At 42.6% G+C, this 20,374-nt stretch overlaps 2 protein-coding genes across 5 annotated transcripts in view; one reads left to right on the forward strand and one right to left on the reverse strand.

Moving 5' to 3' along the window:
* The first annotated feature begins 1,247 nt into the window (after window positions 1–1,247).
* PKD2L2 (polycystin 2 like 2, transient receptor potential cation channel) lies at window positions 1,248–13,085 on the forward strand. The gene is made up of 14 exons (XM_076349830.1): window positions 1,248–1,305; window positions 1,520–1,621; window positions 1,874–2,007; window positions 3,286–3,542; window positions 4,309–4,530; window positions 5,147–5,375; window positions 5,905–6,075; window positions 7,598–7,779; window positions 9,039–9,159; window positions 9,898–9,999; window positions 11,184–11,263; window positions 11,380–11,425; window positions 12,258–12,379; window positions 12,825–13,085. The coding sequence occupies exons 1-14, from the start codon at window positions 1,248–1,250 to the stop codon at window positions 12,940–12,942; spliced, it is 1,944 nt and encodes a 647-aa protein (XP_076205945.1). The 3' UTR covers window positions 12,943–13,085.
* A 2,818-nt stretch (window positions 13,086–15,903) lies between these two features.
* FAM13B (family with sequence similarity 13 member B) overlaps window positions 15,904–20,374 on the reverse strand; it is a 51,789-nt gene continuing 47,318 nt past the window's right edge. For all 4 annotated transcript variants that reach the window (XM_076350171.1, XM_076350170.1, XM_076350166.1 and 1 more), the window contains 4 exons: window positions 20,287–20,370; window positions 20,018–20,190; window positions 19,485–19,586; window positions 15,904–18,257 (listed from right to left, as the gene is read on the reverse strand). In XM_076350171.1, coding sequence (XP_076206286.1) covers window positions 18,134–18,257; window positions 19,485–19,586; window positions 20,018–20,190; window positions 20,287–20,370 — 483 coding nt within the window. In that variant the 3' untranslated portion in view covers window positions 15,904–18,133. The remainder of the gene's footprint in view (window positions 18,258–19,484; window positions 19,587–20,017; window positions 20,191–20,286; window positions 20,371–20,374) is intronic.

Here is a 20,374-nt window from a genome sequence, read left to right on the forward strand (position 1 = left end):
TTCTCCTTGCACACTTGACCCAAAAGCTGCGCTGTATAATATGAAGCGGTAAGGCTACCACCTTTCCCCTTTCTTACTCTTTTAATCGAGGAGTAGCTGTGACTTACCTGACTGTTGGCTCTCAACAAGCTGTTGAGCTGAATCATCCAAACAGTTTGCATGCTGCTATTCACAGCCACCTTGCTCAAAATAATAATAAACACCACAAAACCTGATTTTGCCAAACTCCAACAAACCTAATTTCTGAAGATTTTTCAGCTGCAGTTGCTACAGGAAAATTTGTGAGGATGGAACCAGCCTGAACTCCTCTCGGGGGGTGCACAGTAACGCTGCTGCTAGTCAGCAAACACCACAAGAATCTTCCAGAATGGAAAAAAATGAGGTCTTGACCTCACGCCACGCCGCTGTATCATTAAATAAAACCCCCAAATCTGAACTGCACAACATTGACTATTAAACTCCCAAGAAAATCCTGCAGCTCTACCACCACGCTTCTCCTGCGGGCTGCCCGAGCAATGAAATACACTAAAATAACTCCCCCCGCTGACGCTCTTTGTGGGTTTGAACTGATCAAAGCAGACTGATACCCAGTTCCCCCACAGGCTTCTTTTGAACGTAAAGGCACTGCGATGCTTGGGCGAGAGTGCGGTATCAGCGCTGAGCAGCAGTACCAGGTCTGGCACAGGAGCATCCTAAGTTCTCCTAATGACTGGGAGCCCCAGCAGCACCTGAGCTTGCAGCGTTTGCATTAATATACATGTAAATGAACATATCCTGTGTTCCCTGCCGCTCTTCACGGCGGGAAGGGAATTTCCTAATTGGCTGAATTTAGCCTGGAAGCAACCAGGCGCTGCAATTTATCGTTTAATTTCCCCCCGAAGGAACGGCTGCCAACACGGGGGATGGAAGCGCGGGCTCTACCAGGCACCGCTGCTGCGGCCCTGCGGGGCTTTGCAGGGGGCAGGCCGGGACAGACCCGCTGAACACCACTGACAGAATTAAACAACGATAATAATGAGCTCCCGGGGCGGGAGGGGCAGCCCCCCGCCGGTAGCCAAGGGCGGGCCGCGGCACACCCGCTCCGGCAGCCCGTGGCCGCTCCCGTCCCGCTCCCCAGCCCCGAGCGCTCCCGCAGGCGGTGAGGGGAAGCGGCCCGAGGCGGGGGATCGGCTCCTCCGGCTCCCTCAGCCTTCGTCGCCGCCCGTTGGGATTCAAACGGGGGAGAGGCGGGAGCCGTCCCGGCCGCCATGGAGCCGTCGGCAGCGCGGCAGCGGCCCGCGGTGGACCCGAGGCTGAGCGGCAGCGGTGCGTGAGGCGGCCCCGCTCCCCTCAGGGCCGGCGCCGCCCGGGCCACCCTCAGCCGCCGTTAACCCGGGGCCGCGCGGAGCCCCACGGCGCGGCCCGGGCCGGGCCTCGGCCCACCGTACCCGCGGGAGGGGAGCGGGCTGCGGGCCTCGCTGGGGACTGAGGGCTCTGTCCTCTGACTCCCCTCTGCCCCCGCCGCCATTTCCCCGACCAGGTGCCGTGAAACCGCGGGTCAGTTGCAGCAGAGAACTGGAACTGAAAACGACCCTGCGGGAGCTGGTCATCTACATCGTTTTCCTGACAGACCTCTGTCTATGTAAGTCATCAAATGACTGAGGCGACTTCAAATGTTTACAAATAATTAGTGTGTAAGCTGTACCTCTTTCAGTATTTACTCCTTACTCCACCTGTCATCCACCAAAAAGTATCATTTCAGTCAAAATTGCTGTGACTGCCTTTTTCTAGCAGCATGACTTCATGACAACTTAAGCGGAGAAGCAAGGTTAGAAGCTGTTGCCATCCTCTAATTTCGGCCTGCGAGCATCCCCTCTTTGCCCCTTCTTTCCAGTGACGTTTGGCATGGTGAGCACGGACATGTACTACCTGAACAAAGCCATGGCCCAGCTCTTCCTGGAGCCCTCCTCCTCTGAGGACAACAGGAGTGGTTTCGGGAGTATTGGGAGCAGAGCTGATTTCTGGAGGGTAAGGCTTTCATTGCAAAGATGTTTTCTTGGAGAACAAACAAGGGAAGAAGCTCCTAGTGTTAATTCAGAGCAATACAGTCTTGCGGTTCTCCTAAAAGCCGTGTGCTAGATGATGTGTTTTCAGGTGAGGAAAGGCAAATAACTTCTTAAAATGCATTTGGAGGAATTCTGGGTACAACCAATAATACTGATACTCCTGAATAGTCAGTCAAAGAAAACAATAGGCCAATTAATTGCTGCATCATATTCTCAATATTAGGCTTGGTCTGAAAAAAGCTTCAATAAAACCAGAAAGATTTTGCATGTACAGTTCTTTTGACTTTCGGCTGTTAAAAAAAAAAAACTTATGATTTCCACTGGGGCAGCCAGGAGAACGTACCATCATGATTCACCTGGTTTGCTGTTACATCACATCATATTTCAGTGATGGTCGCAAAACACATCTCTGTTTTCACTGCTAGGTGGAGGACTTCCCAAAATTACCAGCATTGCCCAGCTGACAGCAGAAGGCAGAGTTTCTCACCCTACTCTTCCTTAAAAATGGAAATGCCTGGTTTATAACAATTCATTTGGAAGAATTGTACTCCCTCTTATCGTGGTGTCTATTACTGCTAGTCCATAAAACAGTGAGCCCTTGCTATACAACGTGTGTGCTGATGTACTAGAAATGGTTGTAAGACATGCTCAGATGGTGCCAGACCACGGGGGCATGTTGTTTTGTACTTGGAATAATGTTATCCCCAAGTTTAATGCTCTTTATCTGCATCCAAGAAACACCCAGAAAAAGAGGGATTTTTTTTCCCCCGCTTTCAAAAAGAAATACTTCTTCATTTAGATTCAGATGACTAAAAACCTAATCAGAAATATATCCCAAAACAGATTTTCAGAGATTAAGATAACCAACAGATTTTGTTAAAATAACATATAATGTCTGTTACATATTTGTTTAGAATTCAGCAGAATTTTTCAATGAAACCCCAGACAGACGAATGTTGTAGTCTTACCCTGAATAATCCCATTACGTGTCTCTGATAGAATTGCATGGGGAATAAAAATGTCTCATAGCAAGAAGATGTAAATATATCATAAATACATATGTATATAAAATATATGTAAATATTTATAGGACAGTATATAGGTGGGAATTGTTTGTATTCTAGCTTAGACTCTGTAGCTATAAGTAACCCGAGAACCCTGTAGATTTGTATGCTAAAAAGCGGGGTAATAGTGGTATTTAAATCTTCTTTTGAATCTTTAACCTCACTTGTACAAATAGTTTGCAGAGGGACCCCTGTTGGATGGACTCTACTGGGACAAATGGTATAACAACATGACATTAACCCTCCAGAACAACAACAGCCATATTTACTATGAGAATTTGCTGTTAGGAGGAGCCCAGATTCGCCAGCTGAAAGTACGCAACAACACTTGCTCCATCTACCCATATTTCCATACTTTTTTAGAAGACTGTTACAGTGAATATCGTTACCGAGCTGAAGACAGGTCTGACTTTGGTCTAAGGAATGAATCTGAGTAAGTCATCCTACTTCAGCACAGAAATGTTTATGAAACCCTAACCAAATCCTTAATGCCACTATTCTTCAGTTAGTAACAACTGTACATGCAATTAGCTGAGGTTTTCTCTTGTTTACATTGAGATAAACCATGGATTTGTTTTTGTGCCAACATTATAGACGGGAATTTGGCATGGGAAATTTATAGCGGAGAGACAGGAAGAACTGGAAACAGCGAGCCCAGTTCAACAAAAGCACGTTAATGGATCTATCTCCACTAACATCTCTAGAGAAATGCTCAATTATGAGGCCTGACTTTAAATCACACGTTTATAAATTGGAATCATGCTAAAATGCTCTGGAAACAAAGCCAAAAAGCCTGCTTCACACACTTCATTTAGCATTGATTTAACCCAATGAAAGAACATGTGAACATGCCACAGTAACAATGAACTACGTAAACCGGAGATATTCCACTTACCCATAAAGGTTTTAAGGTAATAAACTGTCTGGCCCACATTGGGTGAAATCCAGATTCATAAGCAATTGCTGTTTTGTGAATGTACTGAGTATTTAGCAAACAAGAGAAATGGGAATGTTTTAAGGCCATACGTCTCGTGCATACTTCATGTAAAGAAAAGTGTTTTTTAAAGGTCTGGCTTAAATGGTCAGTTGTGGATGCAGGAGAACAGAAGAACTAACAAGGATTGTATAAAATAAAAGTTAAAGCTTCCTTCCGTCCAGTTTCCATAAGCTGAGCTGCTTTGTTTTCCCATTTCTGATAGGTGGAAATACACCTCAGCCTCCTCGTTATCCCCATGGTACTGGGGATCTATGGGTTTGTACAGCAGTGGAGGATATATGTTCACCTTACCTAAATCTAAGCAGGAGAGCGTGGAGAAGTTGGTGTTTCTCAGGCAGAACAGCTGGCTCACTAGAGGAACCAGGGTTGTATTTATCGACTTCTCAACATATAATGCTAACATAAACCTCTTCTGTATAATCAAGTGAGTTCTTACCTTTAACTACATGTGAAATCCAATTTACTGAGGCATGACGCTTCCATAAGGACACAAGGAAAGGCTGGTCACCTCAGGCATATGTAGCCATGTTTCTCCGGTAACAGCTGGCAAGACAGTAATTCATTAAAAATGCAGAAATCCAGTTAGTGCAGGGAGCAGACTCAGAGCCTTCCTTTCCTTTTTTTTTTTTTTTTAAATAGTTGGTGTCGGGTCTGTACAGCTGGTTGCTGCTGTCTGTTGGAATAGATTTCATAGTCTTTTGCAAGGTCAAAGACTGGATTATTAGTCCTGTTGTCAGCTAGCGGAGGGAAAAGACTCAGGGTAGGGTGAACGTTTGCTCTTCTGAGGCACAGTTTCTTTAAAGACTTTTAACCAAACACCATAGCTTGGGTATCCCGAGAGCATCTCTTTTTCCCCTCAACCTTCCCTACCATGTAACACTCTTTTCATGGGGGACTTAGCATAGCCCTTACAAGATGATCTTACAGATGTAGGAGTTCCAGTAAGGTATTATTAGTGTCGTAAAAATTAGTATTAGAAAATTAAGGGCTGAGGTGATTTAAAGGGATGGTAACTAACACCAGTCCCCAATATTTTTCAGGTTGGTGGTAGAGTTCCCTGCTACCGGGGGTGCTCTCACCTCCTCACATATCTACTCTGTGAAGCTCCTCAGATACGTCACATATTATGATTACTTTCTGGCTTCTTGCGAAATTGCCTTTTGCCTCTTTATCATTACATTCATAATCCAGGAAGCTATAAAAATCGTAAAACTGAAAAAGGAATATTTCAGAAGTGCCTGGAACTGGCTGGATTTGCTGCTGCTGCTGGTGAGCTACCCCTTGACTTTCACCTCTGTGCTTGCCAGCCTAGGCTAGCCCTGGATAGGCAGCCAACGAGCCAGAACAGCCCAAATCTGTGTCTGGTTAGAGTCAGTCACCCGCTGCTGTACACTGAAGAGGCCACATGGCCCACCATGGTTCAGCACACTTGAACTCTTTTCTAGCCTTGCTGTCAACTTGCTGTGGCTCCGTGTCTTTTCTACTCATTATCCACCCTGTCTGTTTTAGCCTTAATCTTTGCAGAGCAGGCAAGCACTAGTGCATAACACAGCTAACACAGTAAAATTAGAATGTATGCAGCATGTTACACAGCACAAGCCCAGAATTATCACAGTACAATTACAAATTATTTGGCCGATAAAGTCTCCTGTATACAGTTTATGACAAAACATCTAAAACTCTCGGGTTCTTCAAATCTAACCAAGGGCCTTTTGAAATCAGTACAGTCTTTCCTGTGCAAAGTGACAAGAGGGGGTGTAGCTGGACTTCAGTTTCGCTTGCTTCTGCTTTCCTTCAGGTATCCATCCTTGCCATTGCCTTCAACATCTACCGCACTGTAGAAGTGTCCCTGCTAATGGAAGAGCTGCTGTCTGATGCCCATGTATATCCAGACTTCTATTTCCTTGCATTCTGGCAAGTCCTTTACAATAACATGATTGCTGTCAACATCTTCTTTGCTTGGATAAAGGTATTGGTTCTTACTCCCTTTTTTTGCACTCGAGAGTCGGTGTTTCTAAGCATAGCATAAATGTTCATTTTTACCTTTGCATGGGTGAATTGCAAAGGTGGGGCTAAAAGGGAGAATTTTGCTTATAAGATTCCAGAAGAGTTTAAAATCACCTCCTTCTCATAAACATGGGACACCACAAATTCCAAGACCATCTTAAATAAAAATTTTGCATGTGGGCAGCTGTCTCCATTGGAGCAGCTGGGAAATTACCATGGCCAAACAGCCTCCTCAAACTCAGCCTTTTCCTAGACCCAGTATTATCTGGGTCACAGCCTGACCTATACAGATGACATGGCTGTAACAGGTGAAGCTATTCATAGCTTTTGTACCCAAAAGCTGTGAAAACAGTAGCTACTTTTTAACTGCAGAGGAAGGCAAAATGTGTCTGAACTTGATTCAGAAGTGGGTTTGTGCCAGGACACCTTTAATTTCATTCTTACTTGCAAATAGATTTGCTGATCTCTGGACGGAGTAGCAAACTTCTCTAAGATTAGGGGCTACTTTTGTTCCTAACCAGGTGCTCTGGGGCCAAACCAGTCCTGCATGTTTGCATGCCACTGCCCCTAATCTACTAAACCCTGCTGGCCCTGCCTGGGGTCTGCACCCAGCAGACATCAGTGACTTTGTTTGGGTGGCCTCGGTGTTCCCAGTGGCTGGATGAAGCTTCCCAAAGCTTTGCCTGATCCCAGACTACTTACAGGCCCTCTCTCCCCCAAGGGATTTGTAAAACGCCCAGCACAAAGCAACTGTGAAACAGGCAGGGGAGGTGTTCACATCTGCCAGAAGAGATCACGCTTTACAGTCATGCCCCAAGTACCTGAACATAGGCTATCACAGAAAGGTCATGTCCTTTTAAAATAAACAGGCTTTTGGCCTTCCTCCACCTCCCAGGCCGAGGCTGCAGGAAGAATTGGTTTGGGAGCACTGGCTGTTAACCAGTTCCGTGGACAGTCTTACTCGTTACAGCCATTCTGTACCGCAGCTACACGTTACCCCTGCATCATCCTCCCCTCAGACCGATTACTGTTAATGTAGTAGCACAACTGTGTTTATAATGACATTATAATGACTGTCATTGAACAAGGCTTTTGTTCAGGCCTTGTTTCAGACCCAAAGTAAAAGAGAGCTCCTTACCAACTCAGCCCATCAGGGAATCCTCAGATACAAGAGGGTGCTATGGCTTGCAATCTTCTTGACCAGGGGTCCATATCTGCTAGAGCTCATTGCACATACCAGTACCCAGCAAAGACCTGTCTACACACTATTAGCTCTAGTATGTAAGCATACTTGCCCTGCAGAATATTCATCTTCCCAGAAACACACCCAATCCTAGTTCTCCTTACAGATAGATGCCATGCAACTTATTTCTAGGTATGACTTCACCTGTACATTATGATTACAGATAACATTCCAGAAATTCTGTTAAGAAGTTGCAATATATTTTGATCCCCCAATAACAATATGTTCTGTTCTCTTGCAGATATTTAAATACGTAAGCTTTAACAAAACAATGACGCAGCTGTCCTCCACTTTATCTCGCTGTGCCAAAGACATCACTGGATTTGCCATCATGTTCTTCATCATTTTCTTTGCCTATGCCCAGTTAGGCTATCTGGTCTTCGGGTCACAAGTTGAAGAGTTTTCCACTTTCCAAAACTGCATGTATGCTACTTTCTAAACTTTTTGATACAAAACCCCCAGTTGGTGCAGGTGCAAACCAGTTTCTGCTAAGCAGAACTTAAGAGTACAGGTCTCCAACACTTAAGCTTATTTCATAGAGAAAACCCAATTTTATTGGCCCTACAATCTGTTTACCAAAGCCTTTGTATGCTCAAAAGAGACCACATGTACATTAAACAGGTCAGGGAAGCTCAGGAGTAGTTCACCCTTGGAGCTATTAGTCCCCACAGCTCTCGACACAACTTTGCCGTGTGTAACCAGGCCCCTGGGCAATCGGGCAGGCCTGGCAGCAGGCTGTTCTCTTTTGCCTCTTCCAAAAGCAGGAATCTGACACTTCCCAGCAGACATGCCACTGGGTATGCGATACAGTCCCCAGCGTGAAAACTGCAGAACTGCTTGAGAGACCCAAGTGGCTCGGAGCACAAGCTGAGCGTGTTTGCAAACAGGAATTACAGCTCTTTTAAGAAAACATCCAGCTGCCCAGCCAAGAGTCCCCAGATCCCATCTGCTGGCTCTGTTACTTTCTTCCCCAGATTTTTGTCAGCCACTTACTGTAGCAACAACATCAGATCAATTCCAGGTGCCAGCTGGCACTGGTTTTGATGGTCCTTGTGCCTTGTAGCAACCCTAACCTGTCACCCGCAGTGTACATTGTGTTTTAGCCCATGGCTACATTTCTTGCAACTTCAGAGAGATATCTTTAGTGTACCAGATTGTTTGAAAGCAGCTTTTCATGTAAAATTAAGGCACTTCTAAACCAGAAAAATAGCTCATTGTGGATCCACTTGGATGTGAGACTGTTCTAAGATGCTGCAATACAGAGAAATAAATATTTGTCTTCGCTAGGAATAAAATCCCTATGGGGGACACAGGGACTTGTACTGTTACCTTCTGTACTAACAGAAGATGAGGGATCACGAAGCTAGAACAGAAGGGAAGTATTTAAAAAGAAAAACCACAAACAAAACCCCAAAACCAGATGATTTATCCAAAATGAAAGTATTTTTTCATACAAGCCACTTAAAAATTCCTTTGTACTTTCAAATTCTCAATTACTTGTTAAATGCCCAATTTACCATTCCAGTATTATCCTGGCTTGCCTTTTGATTTCAGTGACTAAGGTAATGGTGAATCAGTCTCAATTGTATCTACTGCCTTTTTTTTTTTTTTTTAAAGTAATGCTTACAATACTTCTCTTTAGGAGAAGCCAGTCAACCTCATTCTTGTATTTTTACTCCCAGCTTTACACAGTTTCGTATTGTGCTGGGAGATTTTAATTTTGAAACCATAGAAGCAGCAAACAGGATCCTTGGACCTATTTACTTCATCACATTTGTGTTCTTTGTGTTCTTCATATTGCTGGTAGGTATCATCTTAAAAATGCTTATCCTTTTGCATAAGCAGCAGAGAAGAACTGTTGTGTAGTGCTCCGAGACAGTGTTTTTCACCCCAAGGTGACACTGGGCTTGCCCTGGCTGCCTCTCAGTACACCTGGGCAGAGGGACGGACCAAACTCTTTTGCAAGGAGTTCCCAGCAGGCAAGACATTTCGCAGCTCTCCCTTCCTCCAAACAGCCACAAACGGGGCTTTTGCACCACAAAACAACCACGTTGCACCTTTCACTCTACTGCACCACCCATTTCTCAAGATTTTAATTTCTGAAAATTTAATTGGGTGCTCTTGAAAACTGCATAAGGTCGGCCTTGTCAGGTAGGAAGGTTAAAGAGAGACTTTGACGGGACTGTGTAGGTGCAGGTTTGCTTTATCAGTTAGATTGATGTTTTCATTAATTACTTCAGACTGAAACACCACCTGAAAAAGCTACAAGTATACGACAGGAAATCCGTTACCTCCAAGGAACTGGGCCTTTTAGCCGATACTGCAGATGGGAAATAAGTGATTTGTCTCCCAAAAATATTCCCCAAGACCCTTAGATTATCAGATAATTTAACTGCATTAGGAGCACGTCTGCACCCAGCAAAGCTCTTCGATTCCATTAGTTACGTGCCCTAGCATGGAACAGCCCCCAGAACAACAGCCCCAGCATAATACAAATGCTATTTCCAGAAACAAGTATCTAACTGCATCCTTCCTGTGCAGAACATGTTTTTGGCTATTATAAATGACACCTATTCAGAAGTCAAAGCAGACTTTGAAGTGATACCCAGTCAAGAGCTTCAGATCGGAGACCTCTTTAGACAGGTAAGCGAACACTTCTGTAACTATCTCATTTAATTCAAGATAAGAGGAGGAATTCTAAGCTACATCACTAGCAAAGAGCCTTAAACAGCTGGGCCGTAACCATTTCAGAACACGCAATATTTGATTTTTCACTTTAAATAAACATTTGACAGATAGAGAGACATCCTTCCATCAAACCCATAGGAGCTCCTAACGGTAAGAGTAGCACATGAGTTAGGGTGCAAGGAGCCTACCTTTACTTCACCCTTTTAAAAGCAGCGTTTAAGACCAGCCTGGTTTGTGCTATATCCTGTCATCAGCTTTCTTCAGAGCTTACTGTTGCTGCTCTTCCAAACTGAGAAACTAAAGATCTTCTCTGCATGGGAAGACAAGACAAGTAGAAATATGTACCTTTAAAACTCCACAAAGTTCAGCCCATTTTTACGTGCCAGAAATGGGTACAAAAGGGGAACAAATCTTTCCCTAACTTTTCAGTTCAACTTGAAATTATGACCTCCTCCTTTCCTGCCAAATGCATACACTGAAGCCAAAGAGATTGCATGCAGTTCTGCTGCTGGGACAAGTCGGTACCTCTGCCTAAAACCTGGCTTTAACTGGGGAATACAGCATCACCAGTGAGATAAGTAAGATTGAGAGAGGTGTGGGATGAGACCTGCTCATTCAGACTGTTTCTTCAAGTTGGCCTGCGCTGACCGCTCTGTAGAGGAGGGCTGGCAGCCGTATCAACCTGAAATTTTCCTGTAGGATTTTATGAGTGGCATAGACATGTTACATTGCTTCTGCAAAGCCTAGCTTTCATTAAGGAAAAGGAAGGGGGAGTCCCTGGCCAGGATACAATTAGTCTGGTCAGCAACAGCACAGCTTGGATTCCCCCACCCAAGCTCATTCTCCTACTTATCCGGGACTATAGTAAGAGTAAACTGAATATGCCTGAAAACAGAAACTCTTGCTGGATTTGGTTGGCTGTTACCTTCAGGGATTTAATGACAAATTTGAGATATAGCAGGGTAAGTTCTCTGAGCTGAGCTAAGGGAACAAGAAAGCGATAGACTGGTGGGGTTTCTGTTTAATTGCCAAGGCATTATGCTGACGGTTTGTTCCTTGCATTCAAGTCCTTGTGCAAAAGTGTCTCTGGTTAAACACAAGCCATTTAACACGCCAGACTTTCCCTGTCTTATGTTCAGAGTTGCAAAAAGGCCCTCGTCAAGCTCAAGTTGAAGAAACCAGAGGTGGATACAAATCCAGCAGATGAGAGCTTGGAAAGGTAGGATCTCAGCATTTGCTGTTACCCCCTGTACTGAGCACAGACCTATTCTCACAGGACTTCTGTCTCTTCTCATTTGTGTGAATGACAAGCAAGGAATTTTCAGCCACTAAAAGAAAGGATATTTCTAAGCTTTCCAATGGAGACAGTGCTGATGAAAAGGTAGGCTCTATTCTTTCCTGTATTCTTAGAAACTGCTGATTATATTTCAGAAGTTGAATAATACAGAAGGAGTCACAGTTGTCCCCACTGTTACTTACAAAAGCTATTTCTCCACAGGATACTATTTTTAACATCATAGGAATAGCAAAAAAGTTAGACCTATAAATAAAAATCACTAATTATGCTCAAAACTTCAACTGAAAGCTTGTTCAGGCAAGGTCATACACTACAATAACAGAGCTGGCAGTAGGGTGAGATCAGTGTGTCTTAGCAATGGTATAAAGTTGTGAGCTGGGCATTTGCCCAAATGTTAAACAGGAACAGATGTATAGAAAACAAAACAAGTTTCACAGCAATCTATTGGGTCATAGGCTGCACCTACAGCAAGAAGACAGACTACTGTAGTTTCTTTTTGCTTTACAAAAAGGTTTCCAGCAGTCTTTGGTAGTTCCATATCTGGGGTAAGCCTGCGCAAGTACTTCTAAAACATATTTTTTAAAAAATCCCTTCTACAACAAGAGAGGTAAAAGCCCCTTGGCTAGCTGTAAACACTACTGCACACAATGCTTGCAATCTCTCTGAGAGAAGAAACTGAGAGGCAACGCTGAGAAGAAATGTGTATTCCTACATCCTGTCTTCTTCCTAGAAGGAAAAATCTACTTTCAGATGGAGGAGAACATTTTTCTCCCCAAAGCTGCATATATCTTTTCCCGCACACACGCCCCCTCCCTGCATGAGTGACTGTGTTACAGATGTCCCAGTGAGCCATGCTGGCTTTGTCTGCGATTTATTTATTTCCTTTTTTTTTTTAAATCCCTCCGGTGTTGAATAGAGCCATCTGAAGTTATCAAAGCTACAAAAAGGGAAAGAAAAACTTTGTCAGAAGTATCCATCTACTGAGGATACGGACTCAGTCACAGCTCAGAGCTACGTCTCCACTGCAGAATTTCAGCAGTAAGTGTGTGTGCGTATCTGTTTTTGCAGTCTTATTCCCATCCCCAGGCAGCTGCAGCCCTAGCTGAAACCCTCACCGAGTGACAACCTGAGAGACAGAAGATCAACACAAAGTCAGTGATTTTAAGATATTTTAAGTGCTCTTATACTGGCTGACAACAGCTGCCCTCAGGGAGGGAAGAAGGAAACAAAAGAATTTAGTAGAGCAGCTTGTAAGGACATTAGTCAAGAATGAGGTGGGACAAGAATTTAAAATATTGTCACTCTTCCAGAACACCTCCTTGTGGCTGCCCAGGGAGGGGGACAGAGACCCTGTGCTTGCGAAGGGGTATTTCAGGACTTAGACCCTTGGCAGCTGACACAAGTGAGCAAAGAGGAAGGTTGCAAATGCAAGTTTAAGGGCAGCGCCATCTCAAGGATATGTGGCTGTATTTGTGTGTTCTAGGCTCTTCAGGTATACAGCTGAGTTGGCGAAGGAATTAAATAACACTAATGCAAAACTCAGGAGAATTATGAAAAGCATGCAACAACTGAAGGATACTTCAGGCAAGACGGCACAGTAAAATGCATGAGCTCATCTGGTAACAGAGGTGGCCTGACTCATCACACAGTTTAAATAAATCCAAAGTCGCCATCTCCCCCTGCCCCTCCTTTATTTTTTTTCTATTTCTGGATAAGAGAAGCAGCAATGTTAATAAAGGTATATACCGTTGTTGCTTCTGGGCCTTTTCTCTGAGAGTTTCGGGTGCTTCTTTAACTCTGAGAAGAACCGACCAACCTTGCTAGAATTCTGGGTAGGCACCTCTACAAATGCCTGGACGACATTTATTCCTCTGCCTTGTTTTGGGGCTGCCGCGAGACACAGATGTGTAACCAAGAGAGCAGATCATGAGCAATGGCAGCGTCCTGGGCCTGCTCCGTACCCTCCTCTCGATCCCTGGCCCTGTGTAAGCCCAGTGCAACCCTCAATCGCCAAGCACAGTCCAGCACACGGGTCATTAGCCCTCACTTCCCTGGACGGTTTTCTTTTCCTAGTGCATCTGCTGCCAAGGTTAATGCTTATTTCTCAACAATTCTTGTTCCAGGCACCTGTTGCTTCCAAAACAGGTTCCTGTTGCCTTCAGAGAAAAAAAAAAATTACTCTTTCAGGAAATAAACAAAACAATCAATCATTTATTTTGATCACGCCTTAACAGCTGGAACCACTAGAGGGCGATTTGCTTCACCCATGCACCAGCCTGAACTTTCAGGACATCCTTTTTAATTCCTAAATCCCTTTATACCCGTTGCCTTAGAGACAATTTGTTATGTTCAGGCCAGAAACTATCTACTCCTATGTAGTCATTAATATTTGTTCATTGCTGGGACTCAGCCACAGGAAGAAATAAAACATGTCCAAATGCCATCTGAACATGCCATGAGAAAACACGGCGCCGTCACCAGGCTGCAACACCCCACCTGCACCACGCAGTCCCTGCCCTAGGGAAGTTCTGCTGCTGTACATCTCGGCTCGTGCATGACACGCAACCCCCAGCCTCCAAAGCGTCCTGAAACTCCTAAATCCTACAAGGATTTATAACATTATAAAGCCTTATGTCCTGCAGAGCACTGTCAAGCTACTACATGGCCTCTGGTCTCTCTGGGCCTAATCACACTGTGGAGGAGCGGTCTCGTGGAGAGGGGAGCAGACGGGCATTTGAAGGGACCCAGGAAGAGATCGCTTCAGCCCAGTAGCACAATGTAGCCATGCACTGGTTTGCCTGTCAGGGTTCACTGACTCTGTACTTCAGTCTCCTGGCCAAGCTGAGACATCCTCTCTCTTCTAAAAGGGACCAGTTTAAAATAAAACCACCTCTTCCCTTCACTTCCAAAGGGTTCTTGTTGCTATGCAGTATCCCAGGACACTTGTCCCAGAAACCATAGGTCACCGATGATCTGTTTATCTTGATTTCTCAACAGCCTGACACGCAGGAGAGCAAGTGTCTTGCACCTTTGGCATCTGTGACCTCTCCTCCTCCTGGCAACCCCTCTCGTACAAAGTAGTCTCGAAACCTTTAGCCACAGTTACTTGCCCAGAACTTCACGGAAGAGCTTTCAAGCACTCCTCATCCTTGCTCTACTACTCTGGGGCACAGGAAACCCTCTTTATAGCCTGCCTCACTTTTGCCAGCAAGCTCCTTGCCCTGCAGTCACATAAAGGCTCAAGCGAACCTCTCTAAAGAGGTTAAGCTTGGAATACTCTAGATTTGCATTGTCTCAGAACTGGTTCTTCAGCAAGGAAGATCTGTCCCAGTATCACTGAGCTTTTTGCACCCTCAAAAATACTTGTTTCTCCTCCATTTTGGCTAATGGTTTTTGAAACAGAGTTATTTTCCTTCATTAAAATCTTCTTAGTAAGTTCATTGCTTTGTAGCACATGGATTTTAAACAGTTCCCACCAAACCACTGTTTGAGGGAATTTTTGTCTTCTCATTAGCGTCTTGATCATAGCAAGCTTCATTGAATAAATAATGCTAACGAAAAACAGAGGATTGTAAAACACATCTGTAGCAACCCTGTTCATTCTTCAAACCAGTGTCCTAAGAATTTGTGCTTTCTTTTTCCCCTATCGTCAGAGGAAAGACGTGATCAGAGGGAAGGTTATTCTGTCCCACCCTAACGCCTGCCTTCTGTCTCCTCCCCCTCACTCGCTCCCTCAACTTCCTAGTTGTTTTTCTTCTTCCCATTTACCTGCACTGCCACACATCCACAAGCGGAGTCTTCACCTTCAGGAGTTCTTCTGTCCCCTGCCAGGCCTTGGGCTGAAGAAAGGTGGATTTACACAAAATACAACACGAGTCAGTTTGAAAGACCTCAATCACTTTTCACATGAACTTACATCAATATTCTATGAAAAAAAATCTATTTGGTCCAGAGGAAAAGCATCCTCCTGCGTTTACAGAAGTGTGGGCACTAACAGTGTTTTCTGGCCACAAACACGGCAGCAACTGCTGTGATACTGATTTTAAAGCTAAGAGATCATTATGGATATAGAGACACAATCAAATACTGCTCATCAGCTGAAGGTGTATTCATTGGCAGTGAATTAATTAGCCCAGTAATGGCTGAATCAGCTCTCTGCCCCACCTACTCCCAAAGTTGCTACTGTTGAGGAACGAGCGAGACTCACAGTTTGCTCCTGCGTCATCACACAGCAGGCCGGCGCCCTAGCAGGAACCGAAGCCCACATCGCACCATAAGCCAAGCTGTCAGTTCAGGAGCTGATGTAGTCACCTTCCTGCTGTCTCTGCTGAGAGGCACAGCCTAAACGGGTAAAATAAGGCTTAAACTGCTGTAGCTTCATCAAGGGCTGTCTCGGCACCTGAGCCACCGCCAGTGCCGGTGGCTCTGCTGGCAGGCTGCGGAATTCGGACCTGCCTCAGCAGCACCCTGAGGCTGCAAATACATATAGGAATAGCGAAGGACTCGGCACTCGTTTTTAAGAGATGGCAGTGGAGGAAAAAGCATGATGAGAAACAAAGATATATGACAATAAAGGTTAAGGTACTTTTATTATAAAAGTCTATACAATGAGCACCAGACATAGCAATGCAATTATATCTGGTTTAGTTATATATACTCCATATCTATATACCCATATAGATATATAGGTTTTGCTTTTACCAAAGTAAAACTATTATATCACAAAATGCCTAGTTCTACCATTTATTTATTGCTCAACAAGGATGGCACAAAACACACTCAGCATAACTGTTGCCATGCTTATCTACTATACTGAATAAACAGCCAAACACTGCATAACAAACACAAAGCAGCTGTTAATTCTGAATTGGAACCAGTCTGATCACTCACTCACTTATAAAAATATTGGAATCATATAGATTTAAGCATTATAAAGGAGGAATATATTATTTAAAACATTTAAATAGTGCATATTGACATTTTGCATGTGGTATATAAAACACAAACATTCATGTACAACACTATACAGTACACATTAGTTTCAATGTTTGGATACACCCGTGTCTGCAGACTGATAGAAAAGTAACTGAAGTGTACATTGCACAATGGAACTGAATAAAATTGATAAATGGTCTCAAGACTAGTTTAACCTCATAATTCTTTAAGGTCCCAGATCATTTTGCAGTTTTAAAAAAAAAAAAGGCATACCACCAGTGCTCAATAGTTTTAGTGCTTTTTTTTTTCTCTGAACTCCAAAATTACATGCCTACAAGCAGAGTAAAACAAAACAAGAAGTATTCTACAGTACACAGATGAAATCTGAGCACTAAAAATCCTACTTTCAACCTATTTCATATGCTTCATGACAAAACAGTAAGTCTATGAGGTTACATGCTAGCCATTTCTTACGTTGTGTGAAAGTTCATTTTTGGTCTTTCATAAAGCAGTGTGAGTAATAGCTATGTTGACATTAGCCAGTCATAGAAACATGCAGTGAGAGTAGGTGCATGCAAAACATGGCCACAATCAAACTGATACATTGAAGAAAAAAATAAATTGAGAAAGCACCAGTTAAAATTAACACTTAGATTTTGCCAGATCAAAAACAGCTGCTGATGGCTGTTGCAGAGCATAAAGCTAGTAGCTAAATCATCATTCAGCACAGCAGATGTGATACTCAAAACATTATTTAGTTTCAACTCTGAAGCTAAATCATGCAAGGCCCATAAACTGTTTTGCTTACATCATAAGGGTTAGATAACTTATTTTTACTCTCCAACTGTAAAACAAAATTGTGATAAACAGCAGTAATTTTTTTTCACTCAAAACCGACAGTTCACCCTGTGGTGCGCATTAACTACACTGATTTTAGCCCTTGATACCATACTTATTTCAGGTACAGTGGAATTTTAACTGTCCTAAGCCAGCTCTTTTCTGCTGGAGCTACACAAGTCTGAGCACCATCAGATTTCCCATACACTGAAATGTTCATTATGTTCCTCAAATCTTCCGAAAGTGGAGATGCAGTATCCAATTCAGACAAAACACTATGTCACCACTAGTTGATAAACAATAACCGATAAAATGATAAAATGAACAACAGTAACGTAAGTCCTGTAGGCAGCATGTGATATAACTTTTCAGTTTTCCAAGTTTTAAAAAGACACTAAGCAAGGTCACTTTCTGGTTTGTCCACTGTCATCTTTATCAAGGAGGAAACATGACCACTAATGAGCAAAATCCATAGGTGTTAGTTATTACTGTGTTATAGGTGCAATTTAGAATACCAAAAATTAAAGTTGTTCCACAGCAGTCCTTTGAAAGGAATTTCAGTCTGTTTTTTATATGTTCCAGGAAAAAGAGCTGTACGTCTAATTTGCTGACTTTTTTCCCCCATAATAAAAAATAGGCAAAAGGAGTAGTTCAGTGTAGCATTATGGTATTAATAATTTCTTCAATAATGCAAAAAGTTGGTAATAACAAAAGTCTCAAAGTTCTTGAATGCTAAAGAAAAAAAGCTATGGTTGTTTTGGAACAAGATGGATGCATCTGCAATACAAAACTTTGATGGAAACTGTGTTTGCTAAAGTTGGATAGAGCAGTCTCAAACTTAGAAATCTTACGTGCTCTCCAGACAGGACCTACTTACCCTTCAAACATGTTATAGTGGCACCACAATAAAGTGCACAAACTGGATTCTCTCAACAGTGCATGACAAATGAACACCAGCACCCAATAAGTACATTGGTTGTATACGGAAACATGTTATTCAATGGTTTGGAGGAACACAATTTAAATTGATTTTGAAGAATCTTGTTTGCTGATAAGGACTTCTAACAGCCTAAGTTTGGCTTTAATTTTCTTGTACTCCCTGTACTCATCAAGCATTGGAACCCGATCTTCTTTCTGTACGTTCCTGTAAAAAGAAGCACACCTAAGTTTCAAGAAAATGCTCCGCAAGTCAAACATAAAAGCAGCAATGTGCAGTTATCTTAGGGCAGATAAAAACATTTTTGGCGGCTGGTTCACCAATAATAGACACATTGTTATATTTTAGTTCCTTGTAGTTAAAATTGCCATCACCTAAAAAACTGAATAGAAAACCCAGCAGCATTTATTCAGCACAACTGTTGCAGCATTGTTTATAAATCGTTCTCTTAAGTTCTTCTAGAAATTTTAACAACAGGATATGAAGACTTTCATTTCAGATCCTGTGTATACATTACAGAAAAATACAAATAAATTTAAGTCGATCTACATTTTCATTGTATGTAGACTGACCCACAAATTGACAGCAGAGAATTATTCTTATTTAAGACTGGACCGTAATAAATTAATCTATTAATCTGACTTATTTTTAAATCAACCCTTCATTAACAACCTCATTATTTGCCATTAAAGTCAAACGGAGTTGAGTCCCAAATTCATTAAGTGCATGATGAAGCCATGTTAGTGGAATTTGTGTGACCAATGGTCCAGGAGTTTCTAGTTAAGGAGAAATACAGTAGAAAGTATAGTTAAGTGAGAACGTCTGCCAGTCAAGAAAGTGACTGACCTCTTAAGAGTGGTGTTAGTTTTGTTCATGAGGTGATACACCTCAAAAAACCTCCTATTACACATAAAGGGCAGCAGTTCAATCAAATCCATAACAATATATATTCAAATAAGAAGCCTAAAAGAACTAAACAATACAGAGAAGAATAAAAATGATCAAGCCCTTTACTGGTAAAGCAGATATCCACTGTCAGGACTGACCTACTGGAACAAAGGGCAAATAGGGAAACTTCCCTGCCCTATGTTAAAAATAGAGGGATAACCTGAGGGCTTTTTTTAATATACTAAAAAAGTATTTTTTTAGTAAGTATTTTAAAATGTTTTTTTTTTTTAAATGAAAAAAAATCACTTCTTCCATTTTCATTATTATGCTTTACAGACTGTAATACAGGAAACAAAACTCAGGAGCAGGCTTCCTCCGCTACTAAAAATATGCAAGAACGTTATCTCCTTCAGGAGATTATTCATAGTAGAGACTAAAAACAGATCAGATTCCATTTGGCAACATTAACATAGAAAGTTGAAAAAAAAAAAAACTTGGCTACAAAATGAGGCTGCTGTCCAGCATCTGGTTTTGTGCTAAACAAACCTTCCATTCTGCTGATAAAACTCCTCTTCAAATTCTCGTAATGTCTTACGTAGCTTCTTTTTTTCAGCTCTGGCTTTCCACAGTTGCTCCAATAATTCAGGCCTAAAAATTTCAAGTGAAAGAAAAATACTGTTGGCCATACGATTAAATTTAGATTCTTCAAAGCATACTCAAAAACAACTGAGCTAGCTCCACTAATAATAAATTTGTCTTGCTCGTAAGGAATATGCTATCTGTCTGATGGTGAAATATTGAGAACAAAAACTAGTAGTTAATAAAAGGGTATAAGTTTTCTGCTGTCTACACAGCTCAAGTAAGGCTGAAGAAGGTTTAGAAGATACTAAACAATTCACTGAATACAAAAAGATCTTAGTCAGACATGTCACAGGAAAGAACGCTCATTCAAGCCAAACACTTCTGAGAAGTGCTGAACACGTCACTCCCTTCCACTCAACATCATATATTTGGTATCATGACTGTAAGTGCAGTAATTGCAACTTCTGCAATAGAATTAGTCACTTATTTTTACACACATAGAAGCAGCGCGGGTGCTTGACAGCCTAAGGTCCCGGGTCAGTTTCTCTTGACCATCTTCAACATCAGACTCAGAGTTTTCAACTGGGCTTAAAACAGACTGTGTTTGGACAGCAGTTTTTAAGATATCGTTCAGGTCTGTAGACAAACCATCGCTTTCCTCCTCTTCTTCCTGAAAGTCAAAGCAGAAATTCAAAACAAATATCAAATATTTCAGTTCCCTATTACAAGTGCTGGGAAGTATTTTTTAAAAATGCACTGTACACACCTTAATTTCTTCAAAAAAATGGGCAGTTTCACCTTCAATAATAGGCTGTAACATCTGCCCCCGCCTCTTGGTTGATGGTGACCCCTGC

The sequence above is a fragment of the Aptenodytes patagonicus genome, chromosome 12, assembly GCF_965638725.1.
Source record: "Aptenodytes patagonicus chromosome 12, bAptPat1.pri.cur, whole genome shotgun sequence".
Lineage (NCBI taxonomy): Eukaryota > Metazoa > Chordata > Aves > Sphenisciformes > Spheniscidae > Aptenodytes > Aptenodytes patagonicus.

Excerpts from the sequence above, each read along its gene's own strand:
- PKD2L2 (XM_076349830.1), top strand. The coding sequence starts at position 1,248 with ATGGAGCCGTCGGCAGCGCGGCAGCGGCCCGCGGTGGACCCGAGGCTG. Across the intron at positions 1,306-1,519 it reads CCCGAGGCTGAGCGGCAGCG|GTGCCGTGAAACCGCGGGTC; the intron begins GTGCGTGAGGCG and ends TTCCCCGACCAG. Across the intron at positions 12,380-12,824 it reads TCCACTGCAGAATTTCAGCA|GCTCTTCAGGTATACAGCTG; the intron begins GTAAGTGTGTGT and ends TGTGTGTTCTAG.